Source organism: Gossypium arboreum, chromosome 5, assembly GCF_025698485.1.
Source record: "Gossypium arboreum isolate Shixiya-1 chromosome 5, ASM2569848v2, whole genome shotgun sequence".
In the NCBI taxonomy this organism is placed as follows: Eukaryota; Viridiplantae; Streptophyta; class Magnoliopsida; order Malvales; family Malvaceae; genus Gossypium; species Gossypium arboreum.
Window position 1 is genome coordinate 91513120 of NC_069074.1, and position 22570 is coordinate 91535689.

At 30.2% G+C, this 22570-nt stretch overlaps 2 protein-coding genes and 1 non-coding gene across 3 annotated transcripts; 1 reads left to right on the forward strand and 2 right to left on the reverse strand.

The window, feature by feature from the left end:
• The first annotated feature begins 2734 nt into the window (after nt 1-2734).
• Nucleotides 2735-7516, forward strand: LOC108451814 (GDSL esterase/lipase At5g55050). Its single transcript, XM_017749504.2, has 5 exons — nt 2735-3122; nt 4628-4758; nt 5531-5761; nt 6075-6324; nt 7201-7516. The coding sequence occupies exons 1-5, from the start codon at nt 2870-2872 to the stop codon at nt 7419-7421; spliced, it is 1086 nt and encodes a 361-aa protein (XP_017604993.1). The 5' UTR covers nt 2735-2869; the 3' UTR covers nt 7422-7516.
• Nucleotides 5419-5491, reverse strand: TRNAF-GAA (transfer RNA phenylalanine (anticodon GAA)). Its single transcript has one exon. It is a non-coding gene; the product is annotated as a tRNA-Phe (tRNA).
• An 868-nt stretch (nt 7517-8384) lies between the features above and the next one.
• On the reverse strand, nt 8385-20705 carry LOC108451064 (DNA mismatch repair protein MSH5). The gene is made up of 34 exons (XM_017748798.1): nt 20667-20705; nt 20004-20035; nt 19693-19787; nt 19428-19508; nt 19277-19349; nt 18614-18677; nt 17894-18048; nt 17647-17748; nt 17521-17548; nt 17411-17442; nt 17257-17314; nt 16985-17071; nt 16726-16782; nt 16143-16244; nt 16018-16062; nt 15614-15691; nt 15451-15501; nt 15277-15358; nt 15076-15149; nt 14816-14915; nt 14342-14438; nt 14133-14228; nt 13942-14006; nt 13743-13801; nt 13247-13323; nt 13059-13145; nt 12491-12552; nt 12330-12391; nt 11174-11227; nt 10965-11050; nt 10257-10288; nt 10132-10155; nt 8570-8685; nt 8385-8456 (listed from the first exon to the last, which is right to left on the reverse strand). Exons 1-34 carry the CDS (start codon nt 20703-20705, stop codon nt 8385-8387), a joined length of 2424 nt encoding a protein of 807 aa, XP_017604287.1.
• Nucleotides 20706-22570: the final 1865 nt, after the last annotated feature.

A 22570-nucleotide genomic window follows, 5' to 3' on the forward strand; every position in this document is an offset into this window, starting at 1 on the left:
TATCATGTATTAATTTATGAGGATTAAATAGAATTTTTATTTTTATTTTTGAGAGATCAAAGTACAAATTTATCATATATAGATTTATAATTTAATAATTATCAAGGGGACTGAATTGAAATTTTCCATTTTCCTTTTGGTTTGAGGATGGGGGTTAGGCCCTACCTACCCTTTTACATTCTCTCCTGGCAATCGAGACTATAATCAAACTAAAACCTATAAATGATATTTACATATGATAGAACTTAAAAATCCATACATATAATTGTGCGTGATAGGTCTCAAATTTGAATACTTCAAATTTAAAACCTCGTCTTTAATAACAGTACTAAAATTTATTTGACAAATTTTGAAGAAATATATGTAATTAATATGTTGGGGATTTGGATGTTAAAATCATAAAGTTTGTATCACAAATGATATCAAGTAAATGCATGTGAAACAGGCAAAAAGACTAGTGATACAATTGGTATGTTTAGTTTTCAAATATTTAATAATAAATTTTTAAAAATATTAGAATTGAAAACGGGTTCGAATAAAAATATAAATTTATTTAAGATATGAATCGATTCGAGTTTTAATATTTAAAACTTAAGTTAATATGATTTGTTCTATTTTAAGTTTATAATATGTTACTTTTTTTAGAAAATATGATATGTATACATCTTTCAACGGATTTGAATTAGTTACTTACAAATTATATGGACGAATTTGGATAAAATTTAATACTCATATCTGGGTCGGGTCAAGTTTGAGCAACTATATATAATATTGATAGGAAAGTAGTTAGTACCATATTAGTGAACATATTATTTTCCTATTGGTACTGATGCATTTATTTGTTTTTTCATTTTTTAAGCATTATTTTAAATTTAAATTTATTTGTTTTTGTATTGACCGGTACGACATATTTCGAACGTTATGAGTGAAATTTACCGAAAGTCCGAAACATATTGGTACAAGTAATACAAATTAAAATTTACACCAAAATCAGAAGTAAAGTGTTTTGATTTAACATCAAAGCGAATAATACCGATACAAAATTAACTTCCTAAAATAATATTTTTTTATCCGAATCCAAATCCGACCCAACCAGAAACTATTTTTATTTATTGTTATCTTAAAATAGCCACAAAGAACATGAACATGAAATCAGATTAAAATATAGAGTTGAGATGAGAATGAGCCATTGAGATAAGTAAAGCATACCAAAACTTATTTAATAATAATGAATACATTTAAGTCATCATCAGTTATATTAATAAAATGTATATAATTATATTATATTATATTAATTTTTACATGTGTAATTGTATGTATTAATTAAATTAAATTAAATTATTTTTATAAATTATATATAAAAAATGGAGGAATTTATATTGCAATTTTTCTTTCATAAATGTGTACTTTCTTTTTGTGTCATGTGTCTAATTCTAAAACTTTATAATATATATATATATATATATATAAAAGATTTCAAAATTTAATTTTTTCTCATTTTAAGTCAATTATTTTAGTATAAATAAAATGAAGAATACCAATACGAATTGACTTCCTTGATTAATAATTCTAAATTAAATATGATTCAACATAACAATTTTTAGTTAACTGCTATCCGCCTAAATCATTTACATGTGTTAACATACCAAGACTTATTTAATATGTAATAATTTTTCATAGGTTATGATTATATATATATATATATATATATTACATAATGCTTAGAATTACTTATAGTCTTACTCTAACCCATAAATAAGAGGATAATGTGTTTCAGCAAGGTCGAACCCACATCTTCCTGTATTAATAATAATATTAATGTCAATCGAGCTAAGACTCAATCTGCTCGAAAAACAATCTCTTATATTATTTTGTATTATATGAAATTTTGATTACATTGGGTGTGGGGTTTCCATTTAGTCGCTTAAGCCACGCCGTTGAATATCTTTGTCACCCTCCCCTAATTTCACACCACAAGAAACTACTAGAATCATATAAACAAATTATAAACTTTCCCATCCTTCTTCAAACACAAATTGCTAATAATTTTTTATTACCCTAAAAAATCATAATTAAAATAATATAAAAATAAATTTAATCATCTTATCAGATTTTAATTTATATAAACACATAATTTCTGGGTACAACATAAAATAAAACGTATTTTTAAGGAGAGAATCTGGATTCAAATTATGAAAATGATATTATTAAGAAGAACAATCACGACTGCCAAAAGATTTAGTTTTGAATGGTGATTTAAATCGTGAAAATAATTTTGTTGGGAGGAATAACCATGACCACAGAAAGATCGATTTAATCTTCATTAATGGTAAAACAAATGTGAAACTGAATTCACCGTTAACACCCAAACATTTGAATCGATTATTGATGCGTTATAGTAAGTTGACAAGATTTAAACCCATGTCATCAGAATTAGGGGCGAAGTCAAAAAATTGATTTAAGGGAACTTTGAAGATCAAAGTGCAATTATACTATTATACTAACTTATAATTTCGTAAACTTCAAAGGAAATAAATGATATTTACCATTTTTAAGGGTCAAAGACATAACCTTTTAACTTGTTCACAATAAGGTTCCCACCTTTTCAGTCATGAAAGACAATCTAAAATCCAAGAAATTAAGACAAAATCCACTTTTGAACTAAAAAAAAGTAATCTGTCACCCATGAAACCTTCTATAAAAGCACAAAATCATTCATTTCAGTCCTCACCTAAGAAATCTCTCACCCTTGAAACCTTCTATTAAAACACAACCATTCATTTCACTTCTCACCCATCAAACCTTAAAACATTTTTTTTCAAACAAAGAGAGAGTTCTCTTTCCTTTCTTTGTGTGAAAAACCCTAGTAATGGTGAAAATGGATGGGAATAACTTCATCTTCTTCCTCACTATATGTGTATTGAGTTGGAGAATGGAGTTATTGAAAGCTCAAATGGTGCCGGCGGTGTATGTGTTCGGAGATTCGTTGGTTGATGTCGGGAACAACAATTTTTTACCTGTTTCATTCGCTAAGGCAAATTTTCCACACAACGGTGTCGATTTTCCGACCCGAAAACCAACCGGAAGGTTTTGTAATGGCAAAAATGCTGCTGATTTTCTTGGTAAGTAGCTTCTTCTTATTACTTTACTCATTAAACTTCATCTTTTAGATTATATATATATATATAACTGATAAATGAATGGTAGAAATAGTCGTATGGTATCATGCATTGCAGATTAATGGCTTCTTTATTGGGTTAATTTCACCAAACGTCCTCAAACTATTACATGAAACTTAGTTTGATATTTGAACTTCAAAACTTGAGTGAAACTAGAATATTATTTAAGGAGACTAAAATTGAATACTTTTTTTTTTTGGGGGGGGGGGTAAGGTATATTTTTACCATTATGTTTATTTGTAATTTCATAAAATTTTAAAAGGGTTAAAGGGAGAATTTTACCATGTTAATGGAGTAAACAATCTTGCTTTGCCCCTAAATTGAATCTTCAAAATATTAATATTGTATCAATTAAGTCCTTTTCATTCGGCTTGGTCATTAGTTTAGGCGTTAAATGCTGGTCCAGATTCGACATGGCGCATATTTAACATATGTTGGTCAAACTATAAACACGTATTTATTTATTGTACGGATAGTTTAGATCTAATGTGTTTTTAGAATGCTCCATAGTGGTCATTTAACACTCCAACTAATGACTAAACTAATGAAAAGATATGATTAATACAAAATTAATACTTTAAGGGATTAAATTAAAATATTTTAAAATTTAAAAGCCGATTTAATTATACCCATAATTTAAAAATGTTGGATGCAATTAACCCTTTAAACCTTCATGTCCAACTTCTGTTGCTAAATTCATGGCATTCACGTTTCTGTCTCTACATTTCCTTTTATTTTTATAAGATAGAAAAATATAGAAATTTCAAATAAATTAATGCTGACGTTTTGTTTGGGACACATGATAATGATATTAAACACAACGTGACAGAAATAAATTAAAACACGACATTAAAATGATATAAACAACATAAATACATAAATGTCTTAAAATATTTAATAGTATAATACATAAATATAAAACACATTTGACATAATTGTAGTTATAAAAATATATATAAGTAGTCGAGTGAGTCTTAACTCGATTAGAATGAATATTGTTGTCAATGCAAGAAGATATGGGTTTGAGTGTGCTGAAATGCATTATCCTCTTATTTATTATGAATTAGGGAGGGGTTATGAATAATTCATAGACATTGTTTTAAAAAAGTCACTCCCACCTTCTTCGTGTGTATAAATTACTAATATGTTTACAGAATACAAAAAATTAATTATTAGATTTGTTTCGAGAGATACCATAAAATATATATATATATATATATATATATATAAATATATATAATTATAATTTATTTGCCCAAAAATTAACATCAAATACGTTTAATTATAACTATTTTCAGTCAAACAAATAAAATTGTGGAACGTTCTTAAAATAAATAAATGAAGTTGTGGAGAATGAAATCTCAAATTTGACATGTACTAGAATTTTGTGTTTACTGTACTGCACATGTATGTGTTTTAACATTTGATTTGTATGTAATTTTGGGCAGCTGAAAAATTAGGGTTACCAAGTTCACCACCCTATCTTTCTTTGTCAACCAACAATATTACTTCCCACTTAACCGGTGTTAGCTTCGCCTCGGGCGGTGCCGGAATCTTCAATAGCACCGATCGTGTCTTTGTAAGTTGGAAAATTACATATTAATGTTTTATTTTATTTTTATATATACTTGTTGATGGATTGAGTTATTCACCTAAACTTAATTATCCATTGAAATTTATAAGAATTTGTACAAAAATATTAGGTTTATTAAAAATATGGGCCAAACTCATGCTGAAATCTTAAAGACCTAAACTCGTCCTAATCCGCTTTTAATTTTATAATAGATTATATTATATTATTTTATTTTTATATATTATATAATTTGTAACATAAATTAAATATATAGAATATATGATACTATATTGTCACATTAAAAAAATTAAGTTATCTATATATAAAATTTTAGTAAATAAAAAATAAATGAAATGTTTTAATATTAAATAAAAAATATAAATATTTCTTTTAAAAGAATAGTGAAGCATAAAATAGGATTGAGTTAACCAATTACAACAAACAAACTTAAATAAAATTTTAGATTCATATTTTTGAATAAATATAAATTTTATTAATATAAAAACTCTTACCTAAATCCAGCTTTATTCATAAACACATCTACTTGTAAATAAGGATCTAATTGGGCCTTTTTATTTGTTGGGCCTAATTTCGTTGTGTTTGCTTACAAAATCGTTAAGAATAGCTTGAAGCCCACACTGGGCTGTTGAAAACAAAAACTAAAAATGCGGTGAGCGTGGATCGAACACGCGACCTTCAGATCTTCAGTCTGACGCTCTCCCAACTGAGCTATCCCCGCTGACCGATATTGTTATTTCTAAATTTTTTAATATTATAGGGTCAAGCAATACCACTGTCAGACCAAGTGGACGATTTCATGTCGGTGAATAAAATCCTGATGAAGCTGGGAAGTTCTGCAGCACAAAATCAGACGTCAAAATCTCTGTTCGCTTTTGTTATTGGGAGTAACGATCTCTTCGATTACTTTGGATCTTCAAAGCTTAGAAAGCAGAAAACCCCACAACAATATGTAGATTTGATGGTTACCACTCTAAAACAACAACTAATGGTAACTTAACTGCTTTCTTAAACCATTTTAAATTTGGATAATTCAAGCTTACCAATTAAATTTTGATTTGAAGCTTAAGCTCAAATAGTTTTAAGTACTTGTTCTGAGTTTTGTTAAGTTGATTATTATTTAGAATTTTGATTGGGCGAATCTAAGTTTTGAGTTTATACAATTAACTCGAATTTAGCTAAATTCAAATTTAAGTTAATATATCTAATTTTCGGGTTCAAGTCAGAACTTTAATATCTACCTATATACATGGATTATGTGTGTTAATTTTGTAACTTGATCTTAAATTTTACTATTTTGGCAGAGACTCTACGCAGTGGGTGCTCGGAGATTCTTTTCGGCTGGTGTAGGAGCCATAGGATGCATCCCGTTAGAAAGAGTTAAAAACAAAAACCATGGATGCAATGCAGAAAATAATTTTTGGGCTGTCAAGTACAATGATGGGCTAAAGGCAATGTTGAATGAACTAAAATCCGAGCTTCAAGGCTTCAACTACTCGTACTCTGATACTTATGCTATCATGCAAACCATCACCCAAAACGCATCTACTTACGGTACTAATTACCACCTTTATTTTATTATTATTATTATTTTTAAATTATCTAGTCTTGCTATAGATTTAGGAGCAAATTAGTATTTTTTACTATAAAAATGAAGAATTTAATCACTGTCCATTTCATTTTGAAATAAATAGGTAAAATTGTAAATGATGATGAAGTTCAATATTAACAAATACTAAATAGTCGTGTTTTAGAATGGAGTTTAAATTATATTAGAATGATTTTTAAAATTTACTTTTTACCCATCTAATAAAAATGTTTCAAAAGAATATCATACACTTTTAACATTAGAACAATTCTCCTAAATAATATTTTAATTTTAATTAGTATGGATTGATTAAATATAATTTTAACTAATAATAATAGTAATGTAAGGTTCATTATTTATGTTATGGTGGGTTAAAATTTAGAAGATTTATAATTTGAAGGAAAACGATTAGATTAAGATTTAGGGTTTAAAGAAGAGTTAAGATTTTAATTTTATATAAAAATAGATTAAAATTTTTTATTTTAGAGTTAAAACATATATTATATTATTTATGCACTCTAAAAAATATGATGTGCTATGTTATTATTGGTTGCTTAAAAAGTGACTTTTAGGTGAATTATTTAACCTCATTTTAAAACAAAACAAGTAATTTTTAACATTCAAAATTCACCATCCAAAATTCTACTTATTTGCTTCAAAATTAACTATAGAGAAACTAAATAGCTAGTTTTTATAATAAAGAGATTAATTTGCTCTTCAACCTATAGGACAAGGATCAATTAGGTATTTAACCTTTTTTTGTCTTAATTGTCTTTTTTTTTAAGGAAAAAAGTTAATAGAATAGAGAGGAGTTTACCATTTTATTTGCCATTTTTGAGCAGGGTTCAATGAGATAGAAGCTGCTTGTTGTGGACTTGGTGAATTGAGAGCTAGAGTTCCTTGTTTACCGCTTGCAACACAATGTTCCAATAGGACAGACCATATGTTTTGGGATTTGTATCATCCAACCGAGGCAACCACTCGCATTGTTGTGGATACTCTTTTTGATGGTCCTCCTCCATATTCTGTCCCAATCAATGTTCGGCAGCTAGTTTCGGGTTAACTCTGCTCGTTATAAAAATAATATAACATGTGTAAGTGTGAAATAAGAGTATATGTTTAATACAAATATATAATTGATTATTTGTTCGATATAAATGTTGAGCACTGATATTTTTTCTTGAGAAAAAAAATAAAAGGTGTATCAACATAATAATAGGAAAAAAAAGGCATAGCAAATAAATTTTATCCATTGAAATTGTGTTGAACAGAATGCTGTGTTATTTGTAGTAAAAATAAAATTAAAAATACAATGTGATCAGAATGAAATAACCTATCAACTAAAATTACTTAAGGTGTTTATTGTTTTCTTTATATGATGTATTGGTCTGAGAATACAAGTTGTTTTCACAAAGAACTATGTATGCAATATTTATATTCGACAAATACTTAGATATCAGTAAAGTATATGATCCTTTATTATATAAAAATTAACAAAATACATATATTTGTATATAAAAATTGACACATATTATTTAACATATATGAGACACAAATACTTGTAAAGGAGAGTGTCAAAGTGTCAGACACGGCTCTGACATGACAAAATAAGTGTATCCTTAAATATCTGTGTTCGACAAATACTCAAATATAGGTAAAGTATTTGATCCTTAGATATATCAAAACCTAACAAAATACATATCCTCATGTATGAAAATTGACACATAAGAGCCCATCAAGAGATTTTTTTTTTTCCTTCTACTTCTAAATTCAGAATCAACAATGAGTAACTTTGTTCTAATCGATGTTCAATTGATAAGTATAAATAACTTTTTTATATTATATTATTATATAAGAAATTTAATATCCTAACTTTTTGGAAACTTCGATATTTCTGTTTTCATGTCGTGTTATATCTGTATTACGTATTCAGACTACCAAAGAGCCAAAATGTAAAATGTACCAAAACTGACGAATATACAGGCCAGTGCAAGGACATACCTTTCATGATTTAGAATTAAAGTATTCATATATCTTGGAAGAAGGCATTGAGGTCACCCTTAAGTAAATCATAGGCCAACATCTTGTCAACTGCAGTCTGAATTTAGGCCCAATCAATGAGACAGAATATATGAATAAAAGCATGAAATAAACAATAGGATAGTCTTATTCTTTTTCTTTTTTTCTTTTTTTAAGTCGTGAAAGTAGAACCTTATATTGCTCGTCTTTGGCTGATATTTTCTCATTGCATAATCGCTCCACGTTCTTATTTTTTTCAATAGCATCCAAGATTAATGTTGCTCTGTTAATTACTTCATCTGGGACACCTACATGATGAATAGAGGAATCATGCAATTCCTTCATGATCAATAATTTTAGGTTTTTAGATTCATTTGGCTTTCAAAAATTTGTATGTGGTTAAAGTATCAAAGTATTGTTGGTCAGAATAGCAATTTAGTCTCGTACAAATCTGTTACATTCGGGTTTAGATGTCACGGATATGTATCCTACAAAAATATCATTAGATTTTTAAAATTTTTTTCATGTATTTAATTTTTTTTCTTAAAATCATATCCCTACATCAGTATACCTAATTTAAGTATCAGATATGAATACTTAAAAAATAAAAAGTCCAAATAATAAAGCTATACTACAGAGCATTTGATGTTGGTGCAAGCAAATAAAATTCATAATAGTGTATATGAAAAATCGTCTATTGACTTATAATTTATCAGAGTCTACGTCAGTATTTAGACGATCTTCAGTGAGCACTTTTAATAAATTTACTATGACATACTTTAAATTTGTCCTTTTTTAATTTAAATTTTAGTTTTTATATTTTTATTTCTAAAATTTAATATCTCTATTTTTAATTTTTAAAATTTAAGTTCAACTATTAATATTATTAAATTTTATTAAATTCAGTTTGATTACATTATTTTTTACTTACATGGCCATTAAGTGGGTATTTTTGTTTATTTCAAAATATCATAGCAACAAATTTAATAAAAAATTTAACAAGATTAACAGTTGAACCTAAATTTTGAAATCTAAAAATAGACAATTAAATTCTTAAAAATAAAAGTAAATAGACTAAATTCTAAATTTTTAAAAAGTACAAAGGCTTATGACAATTTAACCATAATTATATTACTTAGTTCTATCCTAGGACTTGATTGCACATTCCGTAATTAAAATTATTTGGTCCTCCAACTTTACAAAAAGACTCATTTTAACCCTTATTTATTTTTTCCTTTCTAGCCATTAAATAAGCATTATTTGTCAAATCACCCTAGAATGGATTGAAAATTTAATGCCTGTTAACTTTGTAGACGTGATATCCACATATATGCCACGTCAACAATTAATTAATTATTTAAAAATTAAAAAATATTTTTATTTTTTTAATTTTTATACATTTTTAATAATGTTAACAACTAATTTAATAATTTTTATAATTTTTGAATTTTGAAATTTTAAATTAATTAATTAATAATGTGGCACTCACGTCGCAATCCACATGTATGACACATCAGCAAAGTTAATAGTCGTTAACTTTTCAATCCATTATGGGGTGATTTCACAAATAACGTAACTTCAAGGGTTAAAAGAGGCAAAAAAATTACATAGAGAGCTAAAAAATTTTTTTTTATAAAGTTAAAAGTTCAAATAAGTTATTATGCCTAATTAGAAAACTTGCTAGATGCTTTAACTATCTCTATGCATATAGGGATGAAAGCAACAAACTCAGCTTTAGGAGATTCGAAACTTACCTGCTAGTAATGCACAATGTAGCCCTGCAGGAAATATGAAGTAATTCATACGATTTTCAGTTAAGATTTCTATCATGAATCCCCAAGTTATATAAACTAAAAATAATAGAGAAAGAAAAAATCACCATAGCTCAGAGCTGCGTGTCCGGGAACTAACCTGCAAGAATGCATATGCAATTGTTGTCTTGATTATTAAATTAAACTATATGTAAAGTATAAAGACAATGGAATTCATAGGTCTGACCCAAAAACTGCAAATATGAAATTATATATGATACATCTAGGTGGTTCAATAAAATGTATATTAACACACCAAATCAGCTAGGTTGGTCTTTGGTAACAATTAAAACCAGACAAAGGGTTATTATACCATTTGGTACATGAGTTTGGCCTCAATGTTTAATTTGATATTTAGACTAAACGATATCATGTGGCTCAATGGATATTTGACAAATGTTTTCTAGTGAAAAAAAAATATAGAAGTATCAAGTTGAAAAAACTCAGGTATCAAACTGAACATTCAAGTATCAAACTGAACATTAAAGCTAAACTCAAGTGCTAAATTGAGACAAAAAATAAACCTGTAGATATCAATTGAACATTGAAACCAAACTCAGAGACCAAATAGAATATTAACCCTTAGACAAACACTAGCAAGAAATCTGTAAGGGTCCTAGGTTGTCATCTCCTCCTTTCTGAGCTATTAGATGGTATAGTCATCAATGGCAGATTTTAACATGTTACTGTGATTCCGGTAACGTGATATAAATGCAACGGAACTGTACCGATACAGAAAGATGATGTAACGTGATATAAATGCAACAGAATTGTACCGGTACAGAAAGATGATGTCTTCAACATTTGTAGAGTTCTCGTCAGGCCGTAGCACACTCATAGTGTAAAAGTTGATTTTCTCAGACTGAAAATGATTGTAGAATGGAAAAGTTTAAGTAAAAATAAAGGTAAAAGGCCAATGTTCTTTTTTTTTTTCTCTAGCTGAATATGCCATTTAATTGTGCAGCAAGTATGCAATAATTTGTACCTTTGGTAAGCAACTTTCATTAAATAACTCAGTCAAGTGAGTGCACACCAGAACCTGCAAATACAATATTACCTCATAATCCCAATAATTTACTGATTACTATTATAGTAAATACACAGCCAATCATTCACTATGCAGTCTGTTTTTTGCTTAAATCCTTTCATAACTTCGTTAACCACCGTAAATGTCATGTTTCATTAAATCTACAGCCAAGTAATGTGTGTGCCTCCCTGAGCTTGGAAAAGTGTAGTAAATCAGAAAGCCAAGTAATTAAACAGGCTAAGAAAAACACTTTGCAGTTTTAGTGCTTAGCTCCATATGAGAGCACACCTATGTTACCCAAACTCAAGGGTGAATGTTGATATAAATATGCTTAACTTTTTCTTCAAGTTTTTCTATATGTTTTAAAGATATTACTTTTATAACTATTGAGGGGAGATCAGACTCGCTCCAGGAGAAAACTTCGAAGTGTAATCCATTGGAAGCTGACGGACCACTTAACAGTGGAGGTATTGTGCTTGGGATGTCTGTGTTTGGTTTAATGCCCAGGTTTTATCTCCGGATTCTGCAGAGAGACCTTGATGGTGGGTTCATGAAATAGAAGCGCCTTGCCCGCCAAGGAAATGCGAGCATTTGGCCTTGGTGGGGTTTGAACCCATCCCTTGTATGGCATTAGTGGGTCAGAATGATACCACTTGAGCTAGCCAACCAAGGCCAAATGCTCACATTTCCTTGGTAGGTGAGGTGCTCTCATTTCGTAAACTTGTTGAGGGCTCTCCACGGAGTTGGGAGAAAAAAAAGGGATAAAATCGAGCACAAATACTCTAGGCACAATACCTCCATAGTTGAGGGGGCCGACGGCTCTCAATGTACGACACTTAGAAGACTTCTCTTAGAGAAAGTCTGACTTCAGCTCAACAATAACCATGCTCAATTACATACTAGAGATGGATACTTTAGGAGTGATGAAGAGTCAGGGTAACATAGGGCCAGTCCACATCACAGAAAAACAAGTATAGACTGAAAATGGTTACATTAACATCCAGAAACTAGTAGATAGTAATAATTCTGACTATAGTAAGTTAGAGCTAATGTGCACCCATCAGATTATAATAATAGGCGGTAATTTGGTGGGAGGAAGAGTAGATCAGAAAACCTTCGGTGGAACATCTAAGTTGGCGAAGTGCTTTATGGTCCCACCAAGAAGACCAATGCCATCTAAATTACAAATTGATAGGATAACTCAGTGAATATATTTGTAGTACTGCAAAACCAGCATTAACTATCTTGTGATAAGGTTAAAGGGAAGATACCAACCTTCTGTCAGGGTTCCTTTACCAAATTCATCCAGCAAACATAAAGACCTTGAAGTTGCCTGCCTGTAAAATTTTTCAACGTCATGCACAAAGCAATTTCTATAATATCTGAATTCGTATTTACAAATAAGCTTTAAAATCCAAGTCGATTTATTATCAGCATTAAATCTGAATTCGAATTAAATAAATTATATGCAGCATATCCAAATATGCTAAACAACTGAATTTAGTAAGTCAAAATTTAAAGTACAAATTTTAGAAGTAAAGCGAATAATCAATTAGGATATTTGAATTTGAATCCCTTACCCACAAAAGTAAAGTGGATTCAAATAATGAATATCCGAACTCATTATTTGAAAAAGTAAAACGGATTTGAATAATGAATATCCATGGTTAATATTTGCATCCATTCTGAATCTACTGCAAATAGAAACTAAAATATCCAAATCTGAATCTGCAAAATGCAAATCAAATATCCAAAATCCGCACTATCTATTACCATCCCTAATCACGACATGCCATTCCATGAGAAACTACGGAGCCATCATTATCATTCTAATCTGATATACCTTAGCATCATTCCCACTTGATGTAGATCTATCATAAATGTGGACTGTTCTGCAGTCATAAGCTTGCCTCCCATTGCACAGAATATCCTATGAAAATGGGAAACATGGTTGACTGTGACCCACTGGATAAGTACTAACAGAGATTTGCAATTTTAATTTTAAGAATTAGCAACAAGCGCATCACATACCTGTCAGTCAATCCAACTGTTGCTGCATCAGCAGGTACAAAACTTCCAATATGAGAAAGGAAAACAATTAAAGCCACCTAGGAAAACCATAATTTAGTAAGTGCAATTTATTTGAAACCTTTTTAAATGGATGATTATGTAGGCTATTAAAGTAGTTATTTTCTAAGAATCATGGATTTAACATTTCAAATTAATATTCCGATAAAGAAATAAATGCTGTACGGACAGCCAACAAAGAGGAGAAGTAAGTTCTGTTAGTACTGTCATGTTATACAGGAGGAAAACAAAAACATAATCAATCTATTTTTCACCAATCACCTATTTAAGGACAAACAAATTTGATAACGTTTTCTAACACAATCATATTGGAGATCAGAAGGAATCTCATAGAAACAAGTAAAAACATAGAAAAATCCATCAAAACTTAGAAAATATGCGCAGACAAGCACGTGCTTAATACAAATATGCTTCTACTAGAAAAGTACACCAGACTGACCTGCTTTATGTAGATGCTTTTCCCTGAATAATTAGGACCAGTGATGATACGAATCCTTCCTGAAAATAACAGAACTTTGTAGATTTGGACAAAACCACTTCATAATGAAATATTTGGAACAGGCTTTTTGTGATTAATTGATTAAATGTTTTATCCTGATATTTTTACATGTTACAGTTGAACTTTTAACTTAATTTACCTTCATCAAGAATCTTTGTGTCATTGGGGATAAATGTATCCACTGTCATTTCCTGCAAAACATGCCTGTAGCACAAGTCTAAAGTTGTTAGTTCTTGTTGGAAAAAGAAAGAAAAACATCATTAATTCTAATAATAAGATCTCTTAAGAGGTTTTCTAAATGAAAAAAGTGTGAAATTTTAAGTAGATAGCTCGTTCCTTCCATTTTGTATATCAAGAATGGTCTCCATGGTTAAAGTAGGCCTCACATAATTGTTCTGGCGAGCAACCATTGCCAACGACAAAAAGCTAAGATCAACATGAAAGATATTATGGTTAATATAGTTACCTCAGACACATTCATGTTTACAGAGAGAAGAAAATGTGAAATAGAAATAAAGTGAACTTTTTATAATTCTTACCAGTCAAGTTCAGACACAAAGTTCACAGCCTTATGCAGTTGTGTTGAGAATGTTAGTACACGTAAGACCAAGTCTCTGATAATCGCCCTCTCCATATCTTCATTAATGAATTTAAGAAGTAATTTGTTAGACGTCAAATAATTATAATATAATTATATCTCTCTCTCAACGAGTCTAAGGTCTGGAATTCCCTTTGACAAGTTCCACTTGTTCACTATAGGTCATTTGCGTGGAAGAAGCACGTGGAAAAGCCCCGCTAAGTCAAACAATTTCCCTACAGATCGTCCAGTGACTCGATCCACAACTAGGGACCATAACATAATTTTACAAAGAAATTCGCTACTAAGTAATTACGCTATCTTTCACTGGCTAACAGCAGCATGGTTGGGATATAGCTTGTTGAGATGGGTTGCAAGATGAAACTTGTAAAACACACCAGGCATTAACTACTTAAAAGTAAATTATAAAGCGTACCTAGAACTTTATGATAAATGTCTCCAAGAAGGCTATCCAATTCTCGTGTCTTTGCCGTACGATAAAAGAATCTCTTTGTTTCCCCATCAGCATCAGAGAACTGAGTTTTCGCAGAATATTCTCTGATTAGATGCGATATACATGGGAATAACATTCGCATTCATTTAAATCTAATTCATATATCAACTCAGTTTGCCTTGAAAATTTAATGTTAGAAAATTACGAATTTAGGAAGCCATATGATGCATGCATCAACTTACTGAAAATTCAAGATCTTGAATTTTTGATTGTGTGATTTCATCGGGTTGTTCCTCAAAAAAACACATCAAGTATCCTAGACAGACAAACAAAGATTATCATGCTAAATGTTAATTAAGATGTACTTCAAGTAGATTAAGATTGTGTTTAATATCACAGGAAATACGTTGACACATGGATATGCTGAAGAGACACAGAACAACCTATTTGATGTATATACACAATACAAGGAGAAAACTTCTCTTTGCATAAATGAGGAAGTTGCTTGAGCTCTAATGATGAAACCTGTGAAGATGCTAAATAATGTAAATAACTCTGTAGAAAACCTCAAATGGTACTTTGAATTCATCATAAATGCTTTATACTCTAATAAGCACCTCTTCTAGAAATTCGGGCAATTCCTCGTATATTTGTCTCAGCTCATCCAACTGCGCACAAATGGAAATAAACACTAAGGTTGGAAGTTTTATGTAAGGACACAAACTTTCCTAGAAAAAACATTTTGTCCTCATCACAGAAAAATCAGAATTTATGTCCAACCTCATCACAGAAACCCTCTTTCACTAGTGTCTCATAACCCTTCTCTTTCCTTCTGTTTACATCAATAACACCGATGACCTATAACACAGAATGTGTCAGTTTAAAGAAGAAAGTTATAAGGAAGGCAACAGGAAAATCAGCATTTTTCTACTGACTATATTCTTCCTATTTAAAGGTCACTGAAATGAGAAATAGAACCAAATCTACATGAAGCAAAATAAGAGACACGAGGGGAAAAAGAAAGTAGCATAATCGGTTACTAGTTCCTATTTCCACACTATATTCTCAGTTTTAAAGCATCTCCTTGTCAAACCTCATAAAGAATTTAATTGGGATATGTCTAAACCAAGCAGCAATTTTTAGCATCAGCCTGTCAATGAATATTAAAAGTGAAAATGACTAACCAATTCATAGACATATGCCAGCTCTGCGGTGAGGCATGAACGAGCCTGGAGAAAAGATCAGATAGATAAATATTTCACATCCAACCTAATGGAAAGAGGATATTCATGAATAACAAGTTTGATACCTTAGTAACAACGTCTACGTTCAAGCACTCTATATGCTCTCTAAGGTTTTCAGAAATACCTACTTCAAATATCTTGTTCACATGCAAGAGCGAACAGACACTCTACAAGAAAACAAAGAAGGTTTGGAAAATTAAGTTAAACTGTGCTGCATAAATCTAAAAGAACTCCATGCTTTTTGTGAGATAATTCTTTCAGGACAAAATTAAACCACTAACTGAAATGACTCCTGAAACCGAGAACAATTTGCTCCATGTTTTTCCATACAGTTCATGTTTCTCAAACTCAAATGCTGTAGGCAGCCACATTTCTCAAATTCAAATTGAATCACTAACTGAAATGACTCCTGAAATTGAGATCCATTTGCTCCACATTTCTTCATACAGTTATGTTTCTCAAACTCAAAAGTTGTATGTAGCTAAGGAAACAATAAATTCTAATTAAACTGAAATCATTAAAATAGTCCTCAAGTATTGATGTTATATCTAGATGATCATCTTACCAAGAACGGATCTATAACTTGATATATATCAATTGACAGACAAGAGAATCAAATGACAGCATGGCAATGTTAATATGCAATACCTTTAGAAAAGCAATCCAGTCACTACTTGTACACAGAGAGCTTGGTGAGTTGAATTTCTTCCACACGAAAAGAAAATAAAAATCCATCAGAAAAATAAATTGGCTTAGTTAGCATCTAAAAGTATTTCATTTCAGAAAAGCAAAAATATGAAAAACTTTGAGGAAAAAAGTTGTACTTAATGCAACATAATCACTTCATTTTTCCACGTGTAGGAATTGTAAGTGAACCATAAAAAACATTAAACTGTCGTGGTCATACCTTTAGTAGGTGAGGGACATCCTTCATGGATTTCAGAGTTTCACATAGAGAAACCATCAGTTCTTCGGAAGAAAGAAAGAATGATATCTTAATCTTGTTAAAGGCTATGAGTTTTGATAATAACAGATTAAGATTATAGCTGGAAGACCAAATATAGGATTCCTCAAGATAGTGGAGGTTCTGATATTATGTGTTTGAAATGCCACCATAATGAAATTTTTATTCAGGAAGTGCAAGCACTTTCTAGATATGATTGAAGAATAAAGGGATACGACATTGAGACGATTGTTCAAGTTTTCCAGGTCGAGTATTGGCCTGAGGAACCAGTTTCTATAGCAAAGAAAACCATTGCCCAAGTGTTTGGATTAGATTAGATATAATATAAGCAGCAATAATTTAACAGATTTCTCAAGTTCGATCGAGTACCTCAAAAGACGTCTCCCCATTGGTGTCGCACACTGAGTTTAAAGAGAAAGTGAATTATTCCACTGTGAGAAAAGATACAATAATATGAAAATTAAAGTAACTTTACAAACCTTGTTCATGATTCCAAACACCGAGAACCTAAAAAGAAAGGAAACTGTTAGAGATATGGTCAGGTTAAAACATCTGAAAGTATACCCAGAAAGAACTTATACTTGCAGTATAATGGATGTAATTACCCTTCTTTTGCTCTACCAATTCCCATATGACTCGGATGTTTGTCTACTTGAAAGATCTGCAATGCCTCATGTGCTGCAGCATCAAGCTTAAGAAACTTGTCCCTATTTTTTAGTTGTCAAGGAATGCAATATCGAGTTCTGGTTTCTAAATCTATTGTTATTTTTCCAAATAGAACGTAAATTTTGACTTGAAAAATCAGAAGAACAGATGCTGTGAGCATTGTGATCAATTCATATAAAATGATACAATGAAATTTCAGCAACAGAATCGATTGTAATTGAAGCAGTCCTAGACTCCATTTGCTCAAGGGTATCTACAATCCTTTCATTCTCTAATATAGCAAGAAGGCCCCCACTTACACGAACTTGGATATCACTTCCCATGTCCATCATAGAACTTAGCTGCAATAGTTTAAAAGGCAATAAGAGCATGCATATATCAACAGAACTGAGATTATGCTCACTAGAGTGTCCTTACTGCAATGAGAAAAGAGTACTGGGATTGACAACCCCAAAAGAGGAGGATCAAACACGCCAGTAGAGGTTATATACTAAAAAACCATTTTTCTTTAGTTTCTTAGTGTCAGAATGCTGTTAAGAACACATCTCATTTCTTCAAAGATTGAAACAGAGAAGCTATACTGAGCAGAACATTGCCTTGTTTTCTCATCGTGTTTAATTCTAAACTATTTACATTAATATACTAATTATGAATGAAGTAGTATTTTCATAATATTCCACAGCAACCTCGAAACTTCCACATCATTATGTTATAAAATTATTTACAAATTACATAAAAATCTTTAACCATGACTAAACGCTGAAATTATGTAAACTTTGTGCAAATGAAATTATTATTAGATATTACAGCTAATGGAATATCCTGGTTAAGAGATTATGTTATCAAAGACAGGTGGCGTTAATAATCATATGTGAGAGGGGGGGGGGTCATATTTTGATGACTTACATAGCAAATTCTCTCCTTGATGTTTAATCCATCATCCATTCCTGTTACTCGAAGGTATATCAACCTATAAAAGGCAAATAAGAAACCAGAAAAAAAAAAAGGTGAGAAGAAATATCAATGACTAAAGCTGGAATCGAAGAATATCATTTTAGGTATGAATGATAAGAAAGATAGTTCATTCAGGAAAGCAAAATAAAATGAATCAAGCTACTGTATAAAATGAGTAAGTAGGGTACTACAGTTAGTCCTATGTGAAAAAGTTCACAATAAGAACTAATGTCCTGAGTGAATATAAATTCTTCCAATCAATCCATAACAGCAGCAGATATGAAGCATGTACGTGCATATTACAATATTAGTTGACTTCTTCCAAATACTGGAACGAACCATTTACAACATCTCCCGTAAGTTTGTTCCTATGCTTCATATGAAAGAATGATGAAGGAGCTTTCCAGTCAAGCATCCAATGAATGTTAACCATATGGTCAAGTATCTTTAGGGAGATTGATTAAAAGAATCTTGGGCTTCTGTTGCTGCTGTAGAGGGCTGGGATTGGGTGTAGTATTTTGAGATTACCAATGACAGAAAAATGAACCCCAAGTTAAGTGCTTTTGTTTATAAATTTAGTTATCCTAGCAGTTCATTTATGCCATCCATTTGTACCTGTGCCATGCTTGTTCGTAAGTGAATATCGAACTTTTAACAAGCTTCACTGTGGGAGTCTCTGTCATCCCATCTGCATCATTTTAGAGAGTAAATAAAGTTCACAAGCTAATAAGAAAGTTTATATAACAACCAAACCAAGAGAAGTTACCACTTCGTTGTAAAGCTGACAGAAAGGTTTCCTCAGTTTTTGTACTCGTATATATAATCACCGGCTTGGCTTGATATTTCACTGAAATGAGCAAAACAAAGAAAAACAGATATGATCAATTAGAAGTTAAAAACAGACTAAACGAAAACAACAAATCTGAAGCCATAGCAAATGGGAGAAAAGATTATGGGGCAAGCAATGATAGTTCTAATTAATTTGAACTTTTCCTCAAAAGCCAGTTCCTTTCATAGACATGAACTCATACCAAGTTCAATCAGTGGGAAGTCTGAGCTACCATCATCCCAAACTTCAAGTACATTAAGCTGACGAATGCTGGAATCGTAGTAAGAAATTCCAATTCTGCACAACAGAGTTTGAAAAACGAAAAAAAAAAATCTCCCAGTTGATACCTTACACCATAATCAACAGCTTTAACGAAATCTACCTCCGCTACTTTCTTAATTTCCTGTTTGCGCTTACTTGTCGGTACTTGTTAAAACTTTCCTTTTCCTTTTCTACATTTTAAAGGCACAATAAGGAAATGGAAAATAACTCGAAATCAAAGATAAAGCTCACCGATGTCCCTGGTGAATGCAAGCCATGTAGACCTGCATAATATAGATCCATCCAAACAGGTGCATTAGCAAGAAAATAATCGTAACAGCTTTACGCGGAACAAAACTTTCCTAGGATCAAAACAAACTTAAAAGGTAACATTATCTATGATAAAACAATGTCAATAATTAGTATGAATAGAATTTTACATTAAAATAAACGCGGTTGCATGATTTGAATGTCTAGGAATTTTTTGAATTAAGCAAATGGATTAATGAATAATCGAAGATTGAGGTGTTAAAAAGTCGTTTGGAATATACATCTGATTCAACTCTGTTTGGATCACTGGAAAATGCAATGAAAATTATAAAATCAAAACAATGAAAGCCAAAATCAAACAAACTTCAAAAATATACTGCAACAAAAGAAAAATCAAGGTCTCCTGTCCTTAGATAGCCAAATAGAGAACTTTTAAAACTTGAACGTTGAGCGTTTCGGTTTTTTTTTTCTTTGAAAAGCGAATCAAACAAGCGAGAAAATCATTTCAAGTTCTTTTTGCATTGTTTTTTTTCTTTCTTTCTTATCCTCAGATTTTCGCAGCAACCAAACAGATCTTACAGAAAAAAGAACAAAAAAAAAAAAAGAAAAAATCGCAGGCATTTTAAGCTTGGAAATCAAATGGACCTGAGGGAGGGCTTCGGTTTCATCCATGTCTTCATCCATTGTTTGGGCGCTTAAATTTGATCACTAATAAAAAGAGAGGGAATTTTTGTTCTTTTATAGTACAGCCTCGAATATGCTTTGAGATTGAGCGGGATATATAACGGTCTAGTTCTTTAATTGAAGTAACAAAAAAATGGTTAAAATATGCTATTAGTCCCTGTACTTATCTAAAATTTAATATTTAGTTCTTGTACTTTAAAAGTTAAAATTTCAATCCTTTTACTTTTCAATTTAAAATTCTAGCCCAATCATTATTTTTGTTTGTAATTTTTTCAAAATTTATCAACTTAACATATTTATTTCTTGTCAATCATATGCAACGCCATATCGAGTACTCTAATTAACATATCAAGTTGACAAATTTTGACGAAAAATACTAACAATATAAATGATTAGATTGATATTTTAAATTAGAAAAATTAAGAAGACTTAATTTTAAAATTTTAAAATATATGGACTAAATTTTAAACTTTGTCCAAATATAGAGAATAACCGCATATTTTAAACCAATATATATATATATACTTAACACTTATTTTGTAAAACAAAGTATAAAATGCAAAATATACATTTAAAAATTTTAAATTATTGATGATTTTATTTTTATTCACACTTATTTTGCAAAAAGAATATAAAATGCAAATATACATATAAATTTTATATTATTTGTGGTTTTATTTATTTATTTATGAGTTAAATAAAATGTCAAAAAGAAATTGATTGAGTCTTAATTAGGTTGGCATTAGTATTACTGTCAGTATAAGAGAATGTAAATTCGAGCATGCTCAAGCGTGTTTATCTTCCTCGATGAAAATTTTAAGATGTTTAAAGATAATAGATAAAAGGTGATATCATCGTTAATGAAAGAAGAACTATTATTAACAGAAAAAAGAGACGAGAAATGATGAAAAAAAACATCCCTATCAGAGTCTCTTATTAATTCCATATTATTGTTTTGAATGAACCAGATTCGATTATTAGTTCTTCTCCTCTTCACTATTTATGCCGGTGAATGTGTTCAAGGTCCAATGCTTCTTCAAGGGTCAAGCTTTATTTTCCTCAAAAGGTTTTTATTGATACTAATTTGTCTAAAAAAATATTATTAGACGTGTTTTAGTTGCTAGCTAGTCTTGTTTTCCAAGTTGTTGCCCCATTCAACAATCTTAAAGGAGAGTCAAGTCTTTAAGTTCAATTCTTGAATGACATTTTAAGTGTAAAACTTTGCCAAATGAATTTTATCAAATAAAAGTCTACAATGATTTTACTTAGGGTCGTTTTAGATGAGCGAGCTTTTACTTACTGTTAGTATAAAAATAGCGGTAATGATAAAATTAGATATTATAACAATACTGTAATGTGAGACAAAAAGAAACTAAACACACTATACAGAAGAGAAACATTCATCCAAAAAAGGCCTTTAAATTAAACAAAAGCCTCATTTCGTTATTTTTGTTATTATTATTTAAATTTTAAGAAAATATTGGCTTAATATTTGATAACATTGATTAATACATCTTCTCTTATTAAGTTTAAGAAATTTAAAATAATACTAATATAATTAGATAAATATTTATTATACTATTAATGAAATTTTAGACTCTACAATGGGGTTGACAAATATTCTGTAGGTGTAAAATAAAATATTAAAAATAATAGATATTAAAAAATATTTATCAATTTCTAAAGCTAATTGTGGAATAAAAAATACATTGTCAATGGACTAAATATTTACCCAATTAATTATTCTTAACTAGTTTTTTTTTTATTATATAAAGGGTATACACTGCAAGTCCCAAAATTATCTTTTTTAAGTATGTTTTCATTGAGTTTTGTTAAGTGTTTTACGGAAGGGTTAGTGACTTCAC